At 42.8% G+C, this 21,923-nt stretch overlaps 1 protein-coding gene across 3 annotated transcripts; it reads right to left on the minus strand.

Annotated features, from left to right (window-relative positions):
• Positions 1-1,907: 1,907 nt before the first annotated feature.
• Positions 1,908-10,454, minus strand: onecut1 (one cut homeobox 1). 3 transcript variants are annotated; one of them, XM_062471747.1, is made up of 3 exons: positions 8,799-10,452; positions 6,007-6,111; positions 1,908-5,853 (listed from the first exon to the last, which is right to left on the minus strand). In XM_062471747.1, exons 1-3 carry the CDS (start codon positions 9,889-9,891, stop codon positions 5,564-5,566), a joined length of 1,488 nt encoding a protein of 495 aa, XP_062327731.1. In that variant the 5' UTR covers positions 9,892-10,452; the 3' UTR covers positions 1,908-5,563. The 3 variants fall into 3 exon arrangements, with proteins under 3 accessions (XP_062327731.1, XP_062327729.1, XP_062327732.1); XM_062471745.1 differs by having other exon boundaries at positions 8,784-10,452; XM_062471748.1 differs by lacking the exon at positions 6,007-6,111 and having other exon boundaries at positions 8,784-10,454.
• Between the last annotated feature and the right edge of the window lie 11,469 nt (positions 10,455-21,923).

Below are 21,923 nucleotides of genomic sequence, written 5' to 3' on the forward strand. Positions count from 1 at the left end.
ATTACTGACTTGACACATGCACCCACAGCAAGTTGGTGAGGATACAGTCGGACATCCGTAGGGAAAACGGCCTGAGCCAGGATTGGATGGTGGGGTTGACGGCGTTCTCTTGTGTGCACGTGGCACGTGAGATTTATTTTACGTGAACATTTTGTTCTCGTCAGTGTGGCTGTGCATGGCGTGGTGTTAAAGCCTGGTATACAGCTGCTACCTGTAGCTTATTGACAAGTACGTCGCAAATACAATTCTCGATATCTTGTTTATTGTTCGAAGCTCCAACTTGGAGCCTCCAAGCATTCGTTATTGGCGTATTGCAGATGTTGGCATTATAACATTTACATTGTAAACAGCAAGCCACTCAGTTTTTGTCTTCTTGTCATTAGACGTTAATCAGACATATAATTAATGATCATGTTAACGGGATGGAAGATGTATTGATATTTTCTAGAAAATGCTTGTGTTTTCATCTAATCATATTGGAGATCATATTGGAGAAAAGAGGGGCAGATGGTCGATGAAGCTAAAGCAACAACACTTTCAGCACTTTTGTCTCCTCCAGCAAGTTTTAGAAAAGAAACACAGTGCCACCTCCTGGCATAAAAGTAGAAATCCACATTGTTAGTGACCAAATGTGCTATGACACAAATGTATTTTTGCAATTTATTTTGCCAGCATTTTATAATAAATAATAAAATGAAACTAGGAAAGGATGTAAAGGAAAGCAATATAATTGAATATGCCACCAGATATATTAGTATGTATTCAACATAAGTGCTTTTTTTCTTAATACCATATCTACAGGTGTCTTTGTTACATTCTTCCATTGTGTTAGGTTGCTTCTAAATATATATCTGATACAAAAAGCAGCACCAAAAAACAAGAGACAAGATTCAGGTGATGGAAATACCAAGATTTTATTATCTACTTTTTTGAGTGACTACAGAAATGCTGAAATATTTGAACACTGAAAAAGCTGGATGATAACATCACTTGCTTCTCGTTTTTTCTTTCTTTCTTTTTTTTTTTTTTTTTTTTGCTTAGCAAACACAACAGATGATATTGCACAGCACTGAGAGAGCGTTAGCAAAGCCGCAGAAACCGGGAAGAAATAAATCACCACAAATCAACCTTTGAGACATAGAATTACTGACCTGAGAGGAACACCTAATGCATCACCTCTCCAGCACCGAGACACCCACACACACAGGCACACACACACACACACACACTCACACACACAACTGAAGAAGCCGTAAGAATGGTAGGACAGTGGAATAGAAAGAAAGAAGAAAGAAACGAGAATAAATAGGATGAACTACAACCATGTGATCCTGTTGCAAATGCACAATCAACTAGTGTACTCTGATTCTAAAAGGTATTCAGTTTATCAAAACCCTCCAAACCTCTTTGTATGAATATCACTGGAAGATCCCCCCCTGGTGAGAAACTAAGTACCCCTTCATATTAGAGGTTGTGATGATTGTCTTTGGCGCCGCCATATTGTACTGAGACCTGTAGCCAAGCTACCAATCATATGGGAACTCCTTCTATACAATAAACAACCAGTCACATAATAGGAAAACGATAAGACAGCAATCATTCACTGATCACATTCGCTCATACACAAGAATATACACAAACGAAACCATCTCAAACCAGAAGGGAGGCATATGACTGAGTCTTCGTGTGTTCTGCTAACACTTCTTCAATCCTCTTTCTTCCACTGAGAATCAGAACTACTTTTCTTAACCTGCCTGTGACAACCCTGCATTAATTAATGATTAAAAAATCAAATAAACCTTGACACACACACTAACACACACTCACACACACAGACAGACACAGAAACCATAACAGAAGAGCTGTTCAGGCGATGATACTTGAACACTCGAACGCTGATTCCTCAGTACGGTTCTTTGCAGATTTATTAGACTTTGCTCATTGTCATTACACGAGTACGTACCAAAAGAACAGATACTTGATGGAGCTAGGCTGCGATGCCACGGGAATAAAAACAGACCCAGCTCCGTGGCACCACCCCTGGCAGACCGGCTGCCCTGCCTACACTCCACCCCACTCTGTGCATGAGACGGCAAAGTGAGCAGGACTTGCAGCCCTCATTTCAAATGCTTCAGATTGTACATTAAAACAGGAGATTCCCCACATGGTAGAGTAAGTTTGTCTACAGAATCCTACGCCTTCTACATTCTATACCCGTGCGAATGGCAAATCAAAACTCAACAGGTCTATCTCACGAATGCCAGTGCTTTTTTAACATTATACATATTTTCTCATTTTTTTCTCTTTTTGGTTTGTTTTAAAAATCTTTGGATGTGCAGTGATACCCATAAAATAATTTGTTTTAAAGAATAGAAAACACGCACACTGCTTTTTGCCAACTGTTAAACAATGTAACTCCTGTATAACTTTGTCTTTGTTGGCAAATCAACTGTCTTGGTTTCTGGCAGTGTTCAGAACACATATTGAAGTGCCGGCTAAGATTTAGGTGAAGAAGAATAAAAACAGCTCCTTCATTATCTAAGCATGGGAAATAAGGCTATAACATAAAACTGACTGTCTTTTTGTTTTTTCAAAAACCTACTATATACAAATCTAGATTTACTACAAATGCATAAATTAAAGCAGTGGTTAAACAATACAAAAATGCAATTAAATTAAAACAAATCACAACACAGAAGTAGATAAAAGAGAAAAATATAAACACATTATCACAGCAATTGGTTTTACCCTGTAAAAACAATAGTCTACCTTCATTATAATATTGGCATAAGTCAGTGTCTGATAAAAAAAAAAAGTGTATCTGTTCCTTCTGCAAGTTTCATACTACAACCCTGAAACTTCCATGACTGAAACAGAGCACTTCCACAAAAAAACAAACTTTGAAATAAATAATCATTCAGCGGTGTGAAGTAACAATAACGATTAGCAAACTAGTTCAGTTCTGCCTTACTCGCATACAGTAGACTCTTAAATGCAGAACCCAAAGGAATTATTACTATGAGGTATTCAGAGACACTGGTAAAGACATGCACGGCCAGAGTGCTGGGCCTCCCTACATGATACAGAGAGAGAGGGGAGGGGAGAGGAAGGGAAGGTGGGGGCGAGTGAAGGTGGGGGCAGGCAAGAGAGGAGAGAAAGGAGCTTTGGTTTATCAGCAGAAGTGGACAACAGAAATTCCTTTGGTATGTTTTCATTGCATGGTTGCACTGGCAAAAGCACCACGGTGAGAAAGAGAGAGAGAATTCATCATTGTTTCTTCAGTAGTGGCCCTTCTACAGGCTGAGGTATTCACAGAGTCAAAGGTGAGAGGTCAACAGTGGTTTAACACTTTGGTTCAAGCAAGGCACTCGTCCTGGGAGTTTTAGAAAGATTGCAACATATCTACCTTTAGTTTTCAGGGTCATGTCTGCCTATAGATACATACAACTGGTCATGCCCATGGCTGTATCATCATGTTTACCTACAGCTATGATGTCTGCTTATTCTCTAGTTACAACAGCATATCCACCTAGAATTGAGTCAGCATGTCTGCCAAACAGAGTTGTATCAGAGCGCAGATGAAGTGAGAGCACACATAGCAGGAATGAAGAGTGGAGATGTGGTCAGGAGAGGAGGGGGGGGGAGGGGAGGGGGGGTGTACATCATAATCAATTCGCATCACTCGTCGAGGCCGTGCATTAAGAAAATCTTTGGTTATCTTTGGTATCAACAAAGTGATAGAGATCACAAATGGAAATTGAGTGAGGTAGCATCTTTGGTTCACACTATAAAACATCAGTAGGTCTTAACACATATGATTTTTTCCTCCATTCTTTTTCTTTTGTTTCTTCTGTCTCAAACTACCTTCATTGTTGTCTCTGCTATCCATGTATCAAGACGTTAACCCCGCCCATAGGCGGATGGTGGTGGGAGGCCAGCTGATAGATTGAGTGCTCCTACGCCCTTGGCCAGCCCAGTGTAGTGCTTTCTCCCAAATACTGAAATGCATTGAACTCATCCTTCTCTCGACTCTCACGTTTAGAGGCTAGTGGAGGGATAGAAGCAGACCGAAGGGGAGATTCGTTTGAAGATGAATATCTGAGTCGCTGTTTGAGTTATACAGAACTGTTTTTAAGTGAAGCACTTGAAGATAAACACCTTGGCTGGTAAGTGAGACCGGGACTGATTTAGGGCCTTTACAGAATGGAGCTGCGCTTTGTCCTCTAAGAGATGGCTCAAGGTCGCAGTCCTTGCTCTCAACAGTGTCTGTAAGGGCTCCCAGAAAAGTAATGGCAATACGTTGATAAAATTGACATTGGAATCCGAAACTGGCATGGGTGGTAAAGACAATGTTCACAGCTCGACTATAGAGCGCAGACACAGAGAAATGCTTCTACTGAAGGATTTATCTTTGGTTAGTAGCTGCTGGCATTTCAAAGTATTTGCTAGAACTATAGATCCATAAGCTATCCCTGAAAACATGATCAAATACCTCTCAGCAACATGAATGCATTTCAACAGAAGATTCTTGAAATATAATGCAGAATCTTCCGTCTATATCGTTAAAGATGATTGAAAACCACATCAGTTGACTGTTCAGTCCAGGCCAGCCTCCATAAGGCAACTGTCTCCATTGAATAAAATCTGTCTCTCAATCTGAAGAGCAATTCCCATTACATTGACCCATCAGATTGTTGTTTTTGTACAGATGACATCATAGATACTATCATAGATAAGTGATAGTATCTATGATAGTCTGAATCTATGTTTATATACCTATGTGTTTAACAGTCCAGGGGTGCAGTAAAAATACTCTTTAGATGATTAACAACAAAATATATCTTCTCTTTGGTTATATCATGGCATTTGATAGCCTAAGATTCTATGCTTAAATCGCACATGGGTGGATGTAAAGTGTAGAAAGCTTTGGTTTGCATGTTCGATGTTTCAGCATGTAGGGAGAAAGCACCACAGAGAGGGATAGGGCCACAGTTAGGGTTTGGGGCAGGTTTTGTGGTCTGTTGTGGACAGTCTCTGTCTTTTTGTTGGTCAAGACATCCACCTAGAGTTCCTGACACACAGAGACTTCCATAAATCCATACCACTGCACAAACATTCCAGTTACTCCTGTGGGGTTCCTGCTCAAAGCTGATTGGCTAGTCCCACTGGAGGTCCTCTTTTTTGGTATTTGCACCTGGAGTGCCCCCTGTGACATCTGCAGAATAAACACTGCTGATAGGCTGATTAAACCTCCATTCAGACACCGATGACCAAACCTACCAATAAGATCAAAGATAAGGACGGTGGATGGCAGGTTGGGATTGGAGGTATAAAGCTGTAAGACCGGTGATAAGGGAGTAATTATTTTTTTTTGCAGAATGCTAGACTAAAATGTGTTGCAGAACAAACTTTAAAGCAGGTCAACGAAGTCTTTGGTTTTTTTTTCATCTTTGGATACTATAAATATCAGTATAGTACAGGTTTAAGGGCAAAACGTTGTTTCAAGGTCTAGTTGTCCTTGTTTCCTCGTAGTAAAGCTTTTCCACCGAGTCATTCCGTGTCTTCAGGCTTTGGTGCAGGCATTAGGGCCAGAGTTGGCAGAGTGACCTGAGCCGTCGTCCAGCCACTTGTCGAGGCTCCGGCGGCGTGCATTCATGAAGAAGTTGCTGACTGTGGTCAGCTCGAGGCCCAGCTGCTGAGAGATGGTGATCTGCAGCTCTTTGGACGGACGCTTGTTCTCCTTGAAGATGGCATGTAGCGTCCGTCTTTGCACATCAGTAAACACAAGCCGCGGCTTCTTAGACCCACTGCCGTGCTCGCCCCTGCCATGATCCTGCTCCTTACGCTTGCATGCTGGGAGGGACGAAAAGATGGGGAGAGAAAGAGAGACAGAGACAGAAAGACAAAGAAGGAAAGAAAAAGTGAGAATATCAACATTAGATACATTATCAACATCACACCACAAGCATGAACGGAATTAAAAGTGAGTGCTACCACAAAACAAACCGTTTAAAGAAACCGCTGTCCATGGTTCTGAAAACATCACTTCGTCCGCCATGACAAGCGACAACCGCGAGGCGGCAGCAGAGGGTTGTTGAACTCTTACATTGCCTACAAAGTGAGCCATTCAAATGATTTAACTTATTTGGCTTTGACGTGTTCCTAATCAACCTAGAACACTCCATTTGCTTCTTACAATAACACGTATACGTATAGACCAAACATATAGTTAAAGAAAACGTTGTCTACTTATCTATTGTCTAGTTTCCCTGCTCCAACACACCTGATTCAAATTCAAATGAATGGTCGTACCATTCATTTGAATCAGGTGTGTTGGAGCAGGGAAACATCTAAAACATGCAGGGCAGGGGGTCCCAAGGACCAGGATTGAGAACCACTGGTCTAGACAAGGTATAAAGCCAACATTCAAACACTATATTGGCACAAAGAAATGCTAATTAAGCTATTGCAAAGACAAATCAGAGTGTTACGATACTTGAATATATGGCTCTGAACGAACTCAATAGTTAACGGAATCAGTTAATAACAATAACTGAATCTCCACAGGATAGCTTTTGCTTCCCCATATTATCCAGGCGGCATTTAGCAAGGCCCGCCAGGCTTGCGTCAGCGTCCTAGGCATTCTCTATGAGAGCAGTTGTAGAGAGAGCAAGCACGGATGTCTCCAGTGCTGGTAAATATTAACAGACCACTGCGGCTCCACATGTATCTAAGGTTATAAATCATCGAGTTGAAGGCCACCCCGACAGCAGGAACCACCGCACCTCCAGCCAGGTAGGGAGGTTTCCCAGGATAAGGTGAAATAACAACGGCCTTGTTGCGGACCGATCACTCGACTCTGCTCCCGGCTAATAATTACACACAGATAACTATACACTGTGCTATCCTAACAACTGATAGCGCAACTATAGGCTAATAATTTTCACAACTTACTCTTTACAGAACTTCCATTACACCACTAACATACAAACACACAGAGAGACACACATAAGGGCCAGATGGAAAATATCTTGTTTAACATCTATAAACATTGAAACAGTGTGGCTAGTCTCACATATACTTGTATGTCCTTTGTATTAGCCTTCCTATATTATTTGAAGGAGCAGCTCCCAGACGATCAAATGGATAAATACGGAAAATAAATCCCGTGAACAAAAGTAGCGGAGCTAAATCTGCAAACCATCCCTTTAAATAGCTAAAACCAGTGGTCAAATTGTTGAATCCCCCCAAAAAATATCACATTACTTAGAGGTTTTTCTAAATGATGTGCCTAACTAACGGCCGAACAATATTGGTTACGTGAAAGGTATTATTCAGCGCATTTCTGACAGTAGGCCTTTAATAAAAGGGTTAGGAACTGAGCAGGATTCATTTCAATAATCAATATCAAATTTACATTTCTGCCTATATTGGTCATTACACATCCACTTCACCCAAGAACGGATCAATAATATCCCAAGCTTTCGTCACATTTTAATTTTCTGCTTTCTCTTTGTTGAATAGCTTACCCTGAATATTTCAAATTGGCCTCTACAAATTTAAATGAATTCTTTACCGCTTAGTTAGAAAATAAGTGATTTTATCTGACAGGTAAATATGAATTCCTATTCAGTCCTTGCAAAAGTAGGCTGTTTCATTTGGTTGATCAAGAAATGTATAAGGCTTTATGAACCAAAAAGCTTTAGAGGTAACGGCAACGAGTGGATCATGTCTCATCAATCGTTTTCTTGATTTTGAAAAGAAAGACCATGAAATGAAAAACAATAAAGTGAACGTAGTTGTCTAATAATAAGATAAAGGTCCATATACACACGCGCCCGCGCGCACACACACACACACACACACACACACACACACACACACACACACACACACACACATATTGTATAACGCACCCTTACACACTGTATAACAGATGGGAAATTGGATAAACAACTGAAAATAATCAATTGAGATTAAGCACACTTTCCACACCGTATAGGGCCTCACTTTTCAAAAGCCAAAAAGCCCATGTGCGCGTCTTTGATTAGAAGAAAAAAAACAAATCCTTTGTACGCTCGCGGGAACGTGGCTCCTTGTCTGTGCCCCTCATTCGCGCGCGGATAGACTCGGGTTCTCCAGGGACAAATTAATAGAGACCTATCAGTTAATTAGGCAAACCCAGACAGCTCCAAACGAGTTCAGCGCCAAAAAAACAAATGACCTCATGGCACAGTCAGCAAGACAACGCAATTACCTTTGTCTTACAAAATATTTGTAAGTTAGTTACGTAAAAGGCCTGATAGGCACGCGGGCCGGTAGGAGTGACTCTCCATTTAATAACTGTGAAGTTTTTTCAAAACGTATGCACGGTCGAAAGCCCTGCATAACATAAACATATGCAACCATCATGTCAAACTCATACACACGCGCGCGCGCTCTGTTTATAGCCAAGACGACACCAAAAGCTGATCAGATGCATTTACACCAAAATAAACAAATTCATAACGATTTTTGGGCAAGGGATCAGTTTACGCACACATTCCCTCGGTCGATATTTTGAGGTAAAATAACCTGGGCTCTGGTTTGACATAACCCTACAAGTCTGTAAAAAGGAACACCAGGAAGATGAAGTGGCCTTCTGCTGTTTTGGGGGGCACATTTTCTTTCGATTTTCTCATCACTGTTTTCACAGTTACAGTTGATCTACATTTACAAATATCACATTTTAGACAAATATCAAGAAAATGACTCGAAAGAGAAATAAATGGAAACGGTATTACCGAGGGTTCGCTCACCTGCGAGCCTGAGCGCGCTCATGCGTTGGAACTCAGGCTCCTGCAGCCACTTCCACATCCTTCGGAAAGTCTCGCGGCCGGACTTGAGTTTGGACCAGGGCTTCGGGTTTCTCAAGAGGTCGGAGAGGGTGCCTTGAGAACGACACAAAACGCGCTGCGCAAAGATAGCCTGGGGAATGCTGTAGCGCTTTAGCTCAGTGGTGATCCTCTGCGCCACCTCTTTGGTATTCACCTCCTCCATCTGGGCCCCCGAACTATCACCGTTGACACCTTGCTGCCCTGGGGCCTGACTCTGCTCCCGATTGTTGCCTAGGCCTTGGCCATGGCCTTGTACGCTAATGTGGGCGTGCGGGTGGTGGTGGAGACCATTGAGCTGGACCATACCCACCGAGGAGTTCATGTGCTGCTCGGTGTGTCTACCGAGCATGGCTGGGTGGTGAGCCTCGAACCCACTGGGTGTGAGCATCTTCTCTCCGGGCATGGCAGCACCGGGATGAGCGTAGGGGGGTAGACCAGCCTGGGAAGTGTGTATGCTGGCCAGGCCGGAGCCGGACAGTGGGGAGAGGCTCTGTCCCATGCAAGGATCCTTGTGATGGTAAGATGGATACAGACTGTTCATGGGCGCCAGACCCCTGTCCTCCCTCATCAACGTGAAGCTGCCGCTGACGTTGCCCGGAATTCGTTGATGGGGATGCGGGTGTGGATGATGATGGTGGTGGTGGTGATGATGGTGAGGGAACTTGTCAGAGACGGTGGAAATGGGTGGTAATGGCTGCAGTGGGGTTAGGGTGGTATAGGTGCTGCTGGCGCTCATGCCAGGAGGGGCTTCGCACATGCTAATGGCAGGGTGCAGGTGTCCGGGATGACCGGGATGACCGGGATGGCCGGGATGACCGGGGTGACCGGGGTGACCGGGGTGATAGTCTCCGCCATCCAGCAGTGTCGCCATGCCCATAGCGCGATGGGACAGGCCTCGGGGGCCCGGGCGGGTATGCGGGCTGTGGCCGCTCAGCAGCTCTCCAGTACCGGTCACTGACTCATGACTCACTCCGTGCAGGTCCCCAATATGCTCCATCGACAGCTGGGCGTTCATGATCCGGGCACCGCTGTGACCAAACCATCTATCTTACCTAGCGCGGTTGACTGGAGTTGAGAAGTCCGCACGTCAAGAAAAGTTCAATTTCCTTTTGTTGTGTTATTTGTTTGTAAAATGTCTTAAGATTCGTTGTTTTCTGTCCCTCCGCTTGGTCTTCTTTCATAACCTCGATGTCGTTTAGTACGTTTTTTTTAAACTCATTTTTTCCTTTCTTCTTTTCTTTTCTATTTTTCTATTTTTTCTATTTCAAGTCAAGCCCCCCCGCCGCCTATAAGCAGTCCTCGCTCTCCGGTCGGGTCCCGCGCCATCTCTCTAGCCGTGGCTCTAGCAACTCGGTTTCCCCAGACCAGTGCTCAACCGCTGCAGCTCCCACGAACCACACATGCGCAATAGCAGTCATCCGTCCCCTCCCACCAAACACACACACAAACACACACAAACGCTCAACGCGCTTGATTCTGACGTCAAATATTAAGGAAGTTACCGCTGTAAACTAGACTGTATTTGTGTGTCCAGCAGCCTACTCACAAGTTTGATAAAGTACAGACATTTTGGCATTAAACAGGTGCGAATAGAAGATTCGAACAGCGAGGTGCATTAGCAATGTAGCCTGTCTATTCATCTTGAAAAGCATGTTTCTGAACCTCCTTAAATCGTGAAGTCCAAATGAAGTGAACTTCCGGGATACTTTGATCTGTTGGGGGATTGGCATTAAACCTCAAAATCATACACTTGCCGTTAACATTGAATATGCCATAACATGTCTTTGCAGCATGAGTTTGCACAATGCAGTAATAATTATGGAATATCAACCTCAGCAGAATGCGTCGGTTTAGCAAACAAGAGACTTTAGACTGTCGGCCACCTTCTCTTTTGATAAAGGATGGACAGATGTGACTATTGTTCAGTCATTATGCTTAACGAACCAGTCTCAACAGAGTGTGTATGCCAGTGTGTGTGTGAGTGTATTCGAGTGTACGTCCACACGCTGGGGTGGCACAATTGTGTCTCTGTGTGTGTGTGTGTGTGTGTGTGTGTGTGAGTGTGTGTGTGTGTTCAAAAGACAGAATAACAGTAACAGTTACATTTATCAGATTAAAATTTGAATATGTCAAAAAAACGAACCAACTGTTTTTAAATGTTAGAATCAGATTTATTCTTTTGATAGTATTTATTATTTACTGTACCGAAGCACATATAACATCTAAAAAACATTTTCGGATTATGTGAGTCAGCAGCGATGGTAAAACATTCAACAATCGACAATCAAATATTTTGTTCTTACACTCAAAATACATAATTGCAAAAATTGTTAAATGCATGCATGCACGACTGACAAACTTCAGATGACATCTTGGGGACAGTTAGGGCCCGGGCCAGGCGTCCTTTTCACCCTGCCGTGGTGACAGCTTGCAGCGGTCAGTGGCCTGCTCCGGACCCCCCTGCTGAATAGGGGACATGTCAAAGGTGACGCTTCAAGACTCCCAAAGCTAACAGCTGCGGGGGACAGATTAACCTTTCAGACTTTTCCCTGTTTGGACCTGCTAGCGCCACGACACGGGTCCGCATCTGTCAGGGTCACCAACAATGCTGTTCGGTTGAACGAGTTAAAGGAAAAAAGCCTGAAAAAGTTAAACTGTCTCTGATGTGAAGTCAATGCCAATGGCGCGTGGTGACTTGACGTGTGTCCATGACAAAGCAAACTAATTAAAAACGTGTGGCTTTCCAACGATATAAAGGACGGAGTATAGCTAAAGCACGTGAATTTACACGACTTAAGGTGTATCCTTAATTAAAGATTGATATAGGCTAAACAATACATGTGTCAATATGCATCGACAATTATTAGACACATTGAATATTAAATCATAAATAGCTCAAGCTATAACAAAGGTATAGGTTTCTGTGAGGAAAATAATGATACAGGTGAACTCAAGTAGGCAATATGCTCCAAAGAGAGATTTTAAAGGCGGGTGGAGGAGATGTACCATCTATCCTCATCTGCACACATTCTCATACAGATCGATAATTTTCATTCGCACTGCCGTCTCACTTTGAAGGGCGTTGAGTAGACTATTCTTGTGCTTGCCTGCTTACATTGTTGTCTCTGTTATAGCCTACCTACATTAATGTAGGCTACATACATCAACATGAAAACCGCGTTTAACACCTATTTTATATTCCTTCAACACAGTTCAGGACACGTCGAAAATGTGAGAAGATAATAGGCACCAGACAGTCACCATTCCTTTCAAACTGCGCTGAAAGATAAAAAGATGTGTCGACCGTAACGCCAGTTGCAATTCACAAAAAACGAGTATTTGGACCGGGATTGGGCTGGTTAAATGAGCTCGTAACGCAGATAACATGCAATATGCTCGTTGAAATGCAGGGTTCTGGCTGCAACAGGACTATTTTGCCACATTTCACAATAGTTACTCTAGGGAACCTTTGAAGCAAAGAATACCGTATTGACAGTCACAACTACTGTAAATGCAGATATGGAGAAAGAAAAGTTAACTGACACAATATGTCATTAAGGAAATGCCCTCCGTCCTTGGGCCAATGGGGCGGCTCCCAAAGAGAGTCGCAGTAGGCCTTTTAATTATTAACATGCTGCAGTTCGACTTTTCACACTGATTATTAATCAGACGCCTCCGGTTTATGGGCTATACGGATCTCAGTCCTGTTAAGACAAATATTTTAGGCAGATCCGGTGTGGAATGGGCAATGATGCAATGCCTGTTGTGGAGGAGGAATGGATCAATACTCTGCACCCAGTGACATAACCACAGGCTAAATAATACACATTTAACAATATAGGCTTACATTTAGGCACCAAATAAAATTCAACCAATCACTGTAAAACCTAAGCTGAGGAAGCTAAGACGAAAATCTTAAAAGTACCCTTCTATCATGATCTAAATCCAAACGTTAAGCAAAATGTTGTAAGTTTCCTTGGATCAGTTTAGAACGACAGGTTATTTGAATAAACTGCATGAGGCCGGCTGTGACCTCACACTATTACTCGGCTGTCCAAAGTGTAAACGTGCAGTCCTTTATATTAATATAAAAATCTGAAGGCCTTCTAAATTGGTAAAATAGTCCTTTTCATTTAGGTTGAACGTTATCTTACAAATTGAGGCATTCATCATCCTATATTTAATAGGAACATAGCCTAACTATATCGAGGACAGAGTGTTTCAATAAGCCATTACTTTATTTGATTCAATTTGATAGGCCAACGTGTTGTTGTCATGTGGTCCAGCTTCATTTTCCATAGATGCATATTATTCACTTTATTTAAAGTTTAATCCACAGTTCATCCGTCTTGTTATCCAAACATTTAAGTGACCATGTATATAATAAGCTTTCAGAGGATCTTTATATGTCTCCAAAGGGCGATAATCTTTTTTCGTTTCTACAGGTTTTAGACTCAAAGGCGCCTGTGGTACTCAAGCTCGTGAATTATTACGAACGAATACATTTACGATATACATTATTGGCCGTTGATTACTTGAAAATGAATATTTAATTCAACCAAGTGAGGAATTTAAGCCCACCGAAACACGAACCAAAAATACCATCATGAGGCTTTAATAAACATCTGCTTATTGCACAACTTTGGATGAAATCAACTAACTGCCTCTTTACGAGTTGTTTTCCGCGTCACTTGTTGTAAATCGTGCATTCATGTGAAAATAATTTGGCATCGCGTTACATTATATGTCCATATGTCCATATGTCATGTAATTACTCGGCAACTATGGTGGGGCCACACTTGCTCTACCTCACAGTAACTGCAGATTAATTTTATAATAATATTTAAACGTTATAGATAAACTTTCTAAACTCACTGCATTAGTGCATACCCTACTACCCAAGTTAAAATTACATGGAATATGACGTATACAAAGCTCACCAACAAGTAGGCTATATTTAGGCCCAGTGACCACAGTTCGTGTGCAAAGGAGCATTAGACCTGATATTATTACCTTCACCATCATACCATGGTAATAATAAATACATGAATATAATTTCCAATAGCTACACATAAAATATTTGTATGTTCACTGACAAACCTGTATTTTACATTCGCAAAATGTAGCCTTCCACTTGAAAAGCTATAACTGACGTAATAATGCATGAACTTGTAGGCTACACATTGGCAGATATCTAGTGTCAGTTTTACATAATATTAAAAAGCCTACTTTCACATTTCATGCTGACTTATTCTTTGCTTTGTTTAACAATAGGCTACACAGAACACAAATAAGACATAGGCTTATGGGTGACAACAGCCTATCAGCTTGCTGCAGCTCGTTTCAAAGAAGTAGTTAACTGAGATATGGGCACATCATGCTATTATATTATGTTGTAAACCTCCTCTTATATCAAAAGCAAACATCTTTGTTTCAGAGCAATAATCATTTTTAGATTACATCGATTATTTTAGATTAAGTTAACAATTTAATTGAAAATGTGTCCACTGATAGGCCTAGTTAAATTGCATAATTTAACAGTTGAAGATGAATTCATTATTCATAACAGCTATTATGTCTTGGCTATGCAACATTCTATAAAATAAGCCTACCTATTTCTTGTATGCTCACATGCTATGTAGGACAATTGAGAAATTACAGTCACACAGTTATAGCCTATTTACATTCATTTGAAAGTTTTCAGGTTATATTTCAAGAGTCTTTTTAAAATAGTTGTATAATCTCCTTGTACGTGCCTTTTAATTTTTAAACGGAAGATATAATTATGCTTTATATAGGCCTATTAAGAGTACATATAGAGGTTACGTCTGCAGGTTAGCGTGTATGAAGGTGTTTGCGTGTATGTGGCCTATTGACAGGGGCGTTTGTCAGATGCATGCCAAATCGGCCATATGTTGCACTTGAGATATGATATTGTTGTTATTGTTGCACTGTCAAATCACCATAATTGTGTAATATCGTAGTTGAGATGCTGTTATTGTTGCACTGTGTTTGGTAAAATACAGACTGTTCCATGGCACTAACCACTGAAATAAGCCACTATTAGAACTGTGCCCTTCTGGTCCTTGATTATCTACGGTAGATCTTCTTACTATATGAGCATTTGTATACCGCTTAGAATAAAAGCGTCTGCTATATAAATACAATGTAAATGTAAAATGTAAAAGTTGATATGCAAAAAGCGATTAGTAATAGGCATACTGACTCGTAGAAATACGAAATCCTCTGTCTTTTAGGTGGATACGTATTGGTGTCAATTAGCAGTTATCAACCTAGATTTTTTAAAATCAACACATGAAATAACAACATATGCAGCAACATAATAGAATCAGGATAATTCCTATGTAATTTTTACATTAGGGAGAACCAATGTTGGTTTACATTGGCCTACATTGCTTTAGTTCCATGTCAAACCTTACATTTTAGATGATTACTTAGGCCTAAAGATTATTGTGGTAAAGAAATTGATGGTCTGTCCAGACTATGTAATGTATGCATAGCCTACTTCAATTAGCTGGTGCATAAGTGCATCATGTTGAGAACAGATAGGCTAAATAAACTAACCTATGTAAAAGCCACAACCAAATCATCTGTCACATTTGTGTGACAAAACGTGTTTGATACGACCAACCTCAACAAGGTGTAAGAGTGCAATAACTGTAGCCCGGTTAAAAAGTCAGTCGAGTTCCGTTCACATGCACGTGCGTGAGCAAGGAAGCCAACACACACACATACACGCGCGCGCGCCTTACCGCAGAATCCGAGACTTTCTTATGCATCTTTTAGCCTGTACGGCTGCCCAGACAAGCCCCTGTCAAACACATTACAAAACACGACAGTTAAATAAAACAACAGAGCCTCAATCAACATACAACTATTTAGTTCCATTCGAGTTTCAAGAAGAACGAAAAGCCTGCATGTCCCGATCCCATGTCCCGCCCTGTTTTCCAGTAGACCAAGCTTTCAACGCGCTCTTCAATCCAAGGTAAAGATAACCGTGTAGGCTACGTCCATTTCAGCCACCAAATCTCTCTTTAGGACAAAACCTCCCGATTCCTTCCGTTCCGTGTGCTCATGCAGCTCTCAGTAACCGGTCTCTCCGTCCTTTTCGATATGCTCTTGCATTTGAATAGCTGCCCGTGTTGTTATGGATCTTGCTTGGACGGAAAGGGAATCAGTATGCAAATTGTTTCAGTTTCAATCGAAAGGTTCGATCCATGTTAGCGGGCTCGCGTAAGCGGGGGTCGGCCCTCTCTGCTCAAGATTCAGTTCAGCATACACGTTTTAATGAGATCGTGTACTTTCAAAAGTTATGGCCAGCTTCTGCCTTATCAAAAATTATTTGCAAACTTGTGAAACGTGCAACATGCAGAGGGTTTCAGATGTTTTCAGCAGTAAACCGTTTAATAATTTTTTAGGCTGTGTGTGCATAATAAAAAATGTGCACGTGTGGCTCAAAACAAGTTTAAAAAATAATTTGTATAGTCAAAAAACTATGAAACCATCAACATTCACACGAAACATACATTTTTACATCATAACATTGCCTTAATAAATGTCATGATAGAAATGTTGAATTTAAGAGGAGGCTTATTGCTTAGTTCAAGGACTGACTCCCTGGATTTAGCTGCAGTGAGTGACTGGGCAATGGCAGTCCGCAGTCACTCAGAGAAATGATCCTAGCCTGTCCTTTACTACCGAACTGTGCTCTTGTAGCAGCAGAGGCCTACACACAACAAATGACCGAAGAGAAAGGAGAAGGAGGCAGAGCAGGTGGCAAGGGGGTAAAGTGAGAGGAGAGAGAGCGGGAGGAAGGAAGGGAGAGCAAGTAAAGAGGAAAACAGGGTACAGGAGATGTTTGAGGAGAGGACAGGAACAGAGAAGGAGAAGAGGAGAACAGAGGAGAACATAGGTAAGGAGAGAAGGACGCGTTGAGAAGAGGCGAGTGCTAAAGAGGGCGAAGATGATATAGAGGTAGGGGAGAGGATGGAATAATGGTGAGGAGGAAAAGGGGAGAAGAGAAATTGGAGGATAGGGAAAATAAGAAGCTAGCAGATGACATTGCCCATCTGTCTCTGAGTTGGGGTTTGGCCAGCTGAGAGGGTCAGGGGTCAGAGATCAGTGACCTCTGGACAAATCAAGGGCAGGATGGACACTGGGGGCTTCATCCAATCTAACCCGTCAGTTATTGGAAGCCATTCTCTGCGACAATACATTTCGCCTGCCATTTTCTTTTTAGAGCCATGAGATGGAGGCCTTTATTACCGAGCAGGCACGTGTCACCGCTTCTGTCGTTCTCCTGTGAAGGGCTGCGGTAAAAAATGTTTTTTAATACAAAACACAAAGTGTTTTTTGTGGGCTTGTGTCGGTAATTTAACGTGTATATGAGTACAGGTACAGAGGGGCAGTGTGTACCGGTGTGGGTTTCAGAGATAAGCAGCCGTGTTTGAGAGGGGCCACCAATAGTTGCTGTTAAAAGAGGATTACACCAGTTTCCCGGTCCTCTACCTGCTCTTATGGGATTACCCACTGACACTCACACCGGCTCCATTCACCTCCTCAACACAGGACGCAACCTTTATCCTGCTCCTCTCAGCACGTCACCTTCATTAGGAAGGGCTGCTGCAGCCTCAGCCTGGCACAACAGGACAATCACACTGTGGAAGGTAAAGGTGGGTACAGCACAAACACAGACACACACACACACACTTGCACGCACGAACAACAATACATCTGGGAGAATCAATTCTTTTGTACGTCCCTCATTGGTATCCGATGAGTCAGGAGTCAGATGGCTGAGCGGTTAGGGAGTCGGGCTATTAATCAGAAGGTTGTTGGTTCGATTCCTGGCCGTGCCAAATGCACTTCACCCTACTTGCCTTGGGGAGAATGTCCCTGTACTTACTGTAAGTCGCTCTGGATAAGAGTGTCTGCTAAATGACTAAATGTATCCTGGTTTTGTGCAGATGTGATGGGTCTTTAGATATCTGCGTCTCTATAAATACCCTGTTTTGTAATCGCCCACAGTTTAAATGCTCTTAATGTGCTGCTCAGGTGTAGGGAGGGTCAGGCTGCTGTAAATCTGCTGTGGGCTGGGGGGGCTGGGGGGCTGGGGGGCTGGGGGGGCTGGGCTGGGGCTGAGGGAATGGAATCTGTGTGTGTGCATTCTGACGAGGCACGTCCCCCGGCCCGCAAACTGCAGTCGTGTTTACATGGTACACACACACACTGACACACACACCGACACACACACCGACACACACACCGACACACACACTGACACACACACCGACACACTTTGATAGAAATCAGCCATCGACAATTAACCATGGGCTGGGACCCCCCATAAATTCAGCATTGCTGTGTGCGTGCCTGCATTAAATTCACTGCTGGGAGAGGGGACAGGCTAGTGTATCAATGTTTCTTGGGAAAGTACCAATTCCATGTGTGTGTGTGTGGGTTATGTTTGCAAAGGGAGTAAGGTAAAGAGATGGAATCACCTATCAGGCTCTCCATTGTATTCTGATGTGATCGCTAATCCTGAATAGTTAAATCATTACCCATCTACCACCTCCACTAGAGGCCAGGTAAACACCACTACACACATGTACACACACACACACACACATGCATGCACACGCACACGCACTGGGGGGGGGGGGGGGTTCCATAGATTGGTCTGAGCGGCTTCCATCACTCCCAGGATACTCTGGTAAATCTAATTGCAGGTAAATGTACAGTGGTGCTCTCAATGACTCCGTGTGTGGAGGAGATGGGGGATAGGGCCAGCGACATGGTTAGTATTGGTCTGGATGACTGATCGGCCAGGCTATAACCACATTAGACCGAGGAGTGGCTGACTCTTAGAGAGAGAAACACTGCCTTGCTCCATCCGCTCTCAGACCCACCCACCCACCCCCCCCCCTCTCTCTTTCTCCTTCTCCCTTTCTCCTCCTAGGGGATCGAGGCACGGAGGGGTTAAAGGGGTTTTTGGGTGTGACTGTTCCCTTAGAGGATGGTCGGTAGCGCCCCCTGCACACTTTTGATGGTACTCAGCTGTGCTCGCAATGGACTGCCATCTTAGATGAGATCAGGCATCATTAGCTGCAAGGGCTGCTGTAGATGAGGGAGGGAGGCAGGGCAATGATTTAGAGGGTCAGAACCTGGCCGCAGAGAGCTGGTCACACACACGCACGCCTGTGTGCATGCACACACACACACACACACACGCACACACGCACACACACGCACACACATGCACGCACGCACACAGGCACACACACATGCACACACACACACACACTCATTACTCAGTAACAGCTCAGGTTACCAGTGCAGACCTCTCCATTAGACCTCCTGTTAGAGAGAAATGAATGACTGGGTCTTCTCCCATCTCATAAACCATCAAGACCATCTACAAAGGCGGGAAGAAAATGAGATATAAGTAAAAGGTGAAAAACGATATTTGAGATTGTGTGTTGTTAGTGTGTCTGGCTCTCTGAGTGTGTGTGTGTGGTGGTGGTGGGGGGCGTCCTGAGGGTCTTTGAGATGGAAATGTCCAGCTGGCTGACCGTCTGCTCTGTGACCTCTGAGCTCAAGGTCAACAGCCAGGTTCCCAACCGGCCACTGACCAACACACGTCGATTCCACCACCCCCCCCCCCCCCACACACACACACACACACATACACACACACACACAAATTCTAGCCCATTCGGTCTCTGTTTATTGAGGGAGTGTGTCCGTGTGTATGAAGAAGATCAATGAATCCAGTCGGCATTATAATCCCTGACACATGTTTAACAAACTGTTTGACTGTGGGAAATCAGAAAGGTCTGACAGATGAATTTATACTAATTGTCCCTCACGGCAGGCTCGGCAATGTTCCCTCTAAATAGGAATCTCAATGCATGCACTGTGCATGTACTATACGTGTTTGTATGTGCACGTGTGTGTTGTGGAGCTAAATGGTGCCTTTGAGCCAAGTGTTGGTGTTACAGTTGGAATAGGCTCAAACGGAGAGCGCTACATGCAGTATGGACATCAGCCATGTTGCTGCTCTCTGAATGTTACTGGACCCAACCTCCGAGAGGACAGATCATGTGGAAAGATGACATCCAGAACTCGGATTTTAATTAACGATGTATTGATGTATTCATTTTTTCAACATCCAGTATGACAGTTCCGTTAGTGCACTTTCCATCACTAACACAGCATTCCAGCACAGATTCCAATTGAAAGCAGCATGTATGTTAAGTGGGCTATTAAAGATAACGATATAGAAAAAATATGAAACATGTTTATTTCTTTTGAAAGGGGAATTGTATTTGCAATGGTACTGACAAGATACTCCATGACAAATATAAATCTGTGAGAGATTCTGCGATTGTAAGTCTCAACTGGTCTTTGTTAGCTTAAACATTAGCCATAAGGGATCACATCGGCACTAACCACCACAGTAATGAAGCTGCAGATAATATATTTTAAATTTAATATTAGTCCATAACAATATTCCTGCAACACATCTCTCATAGATATGATGAGGGCTAGAAAGAAAATTGTGACTACATACATAACACATAATACTTAAATCCAAAATGAAGAATTATGTAATCACATTTTCACAGATCTAAATTATGAGAATACCTTACATCTGATTGTCTTTGACTGTATACGATTGTCTTTCAGTCTACGCATCTGTGTGAGTGTGTGTGTGTGTGTGTGCATGTGTCAGAAACTTAGGAAGATTATTGCTATTGATTTTTGTCTGAAAGATGTGGAAATATTAGCAGATGGGACATTTGGCTGAAAGGGGCAGTGAGTGACCAGGACAAAATGGAGGGCGTACACCAAACCACCCTCACTGACCACTGACTGTCCATACCTAAATAAGGCTAATGGTTGCCAGTCAAACAATGGGAGCAGTCCAGTTTGACAGACTCTCAGCTCAACTCTCTTCAAATTACAGAAACAGCTCGATAGATGAACTCAGCATATTGCAGTCCAGGGTAACACGAACACAGACATTTTCACATGTGCCTGCACAGACACGCACATTCAGTACACACATACACAGACTCATAGAATTTTTCAGTATTTTGTAGCTGTGGGTCTGAGTTACACACACACACACACACACACACACCCACACACACACACACACACACACACACACACACACACACACACACACACACACACACACACACACACACACACACTGCAGACAGGAGAGGCTCAAGTTAATATGACACAGAATCGATTGGATTCCCTGCCATCTCAATAATGATAAAAAGATGCTAAATGCAATAGAATCTCTGAAATCTAATCTCCGGGGTCAAATGTTTTAATGAGGAGCAATCTGTCTGTGGCTTGGTCCACACAATCTGATAGGAAATACTGTATTCTCTCCATCTCTCTCCCTCTCTCTCGCTCACTCTCTCTCTGCATCTCTCTCCCTTTCTTGGTCAGTCATCCAGTATTTGCATTATTGTTGGCAACACGTTCCTTAGGAAAGAAGCTAGTGCCTGTGGAATAATAGCAGCCTTTGTTGGCCCCATGACCATGACCTTTAGTCTTGTTCGTTTTCACAAACTTGCGTGGCACTCGCACCAAAACTGTGTCTGAATTCAGCCGACTTTTAGTGTGTAAATGTTTGGGTGTGTGTGTGTGTGTGAATATCCGCGATGTAGCCATTGGTGAGCCACTGTTCGCTCAAACTGAAATGAAAGCTTTTTCTCTGTCGCAGAGCGCTTTCTTTGTTTCCATGGCACTATGATTCTGTCAAAATCCTAGAGAAAATAAGAGGGGGGGAGAAAAAATCAATGTTCTCCCCCTCCAACAGCAGCTCGGGCCTAGCAGGCTACTGCCATGAACACACACACACAAAAGACACAAATACGCATACACACGCACAAACACACATAGAGTGTAAAACACAGAAAAGACTGTAAATACTGCTAGAAGAATAAGAAGAAAGGAATACAGTCAAAGGAAAAAGCAAGAAAGAGTGAGATAGGCATGAGA

Source organism: Osmerus eperlanus, chromosome 10, assembly GCF_963692335.1.
Source record: "Osmerus eperlanus chromosome 10, fOsmEpe2.1, whole genome shotgun sequence".
Taxonomy (NCBI): Eukaryota; Metazoa; Chordata; class Actinopteri; order Osmeriformes; family Osmeridae; genus Osmerus; species Osmerus eperlanus.

Coding starts and splice junctions, on each gene's coding strand:
- onecut1 (XM_062471745.1), bottom strand. CDS start 9,891: ATGAACGCCCAGCTGTCGATGGAGCATATTGGGGACCTGCACGGAGTG. Junction 6,112..8,783: donor CGCAGGTGAGCGAACCCTCG/GTAATACCGTTT, acceptor CTCACTTTGTAG/GCAATGTAAGAGTTCAACAA. Junction 5,854..6,006: donor GACAGCGGTTTCTTTAAACG/GTTTGTTTTGTG, acceptor CGTCCCTCCCAG/CATGCAAGCGTAAGGAGCAG.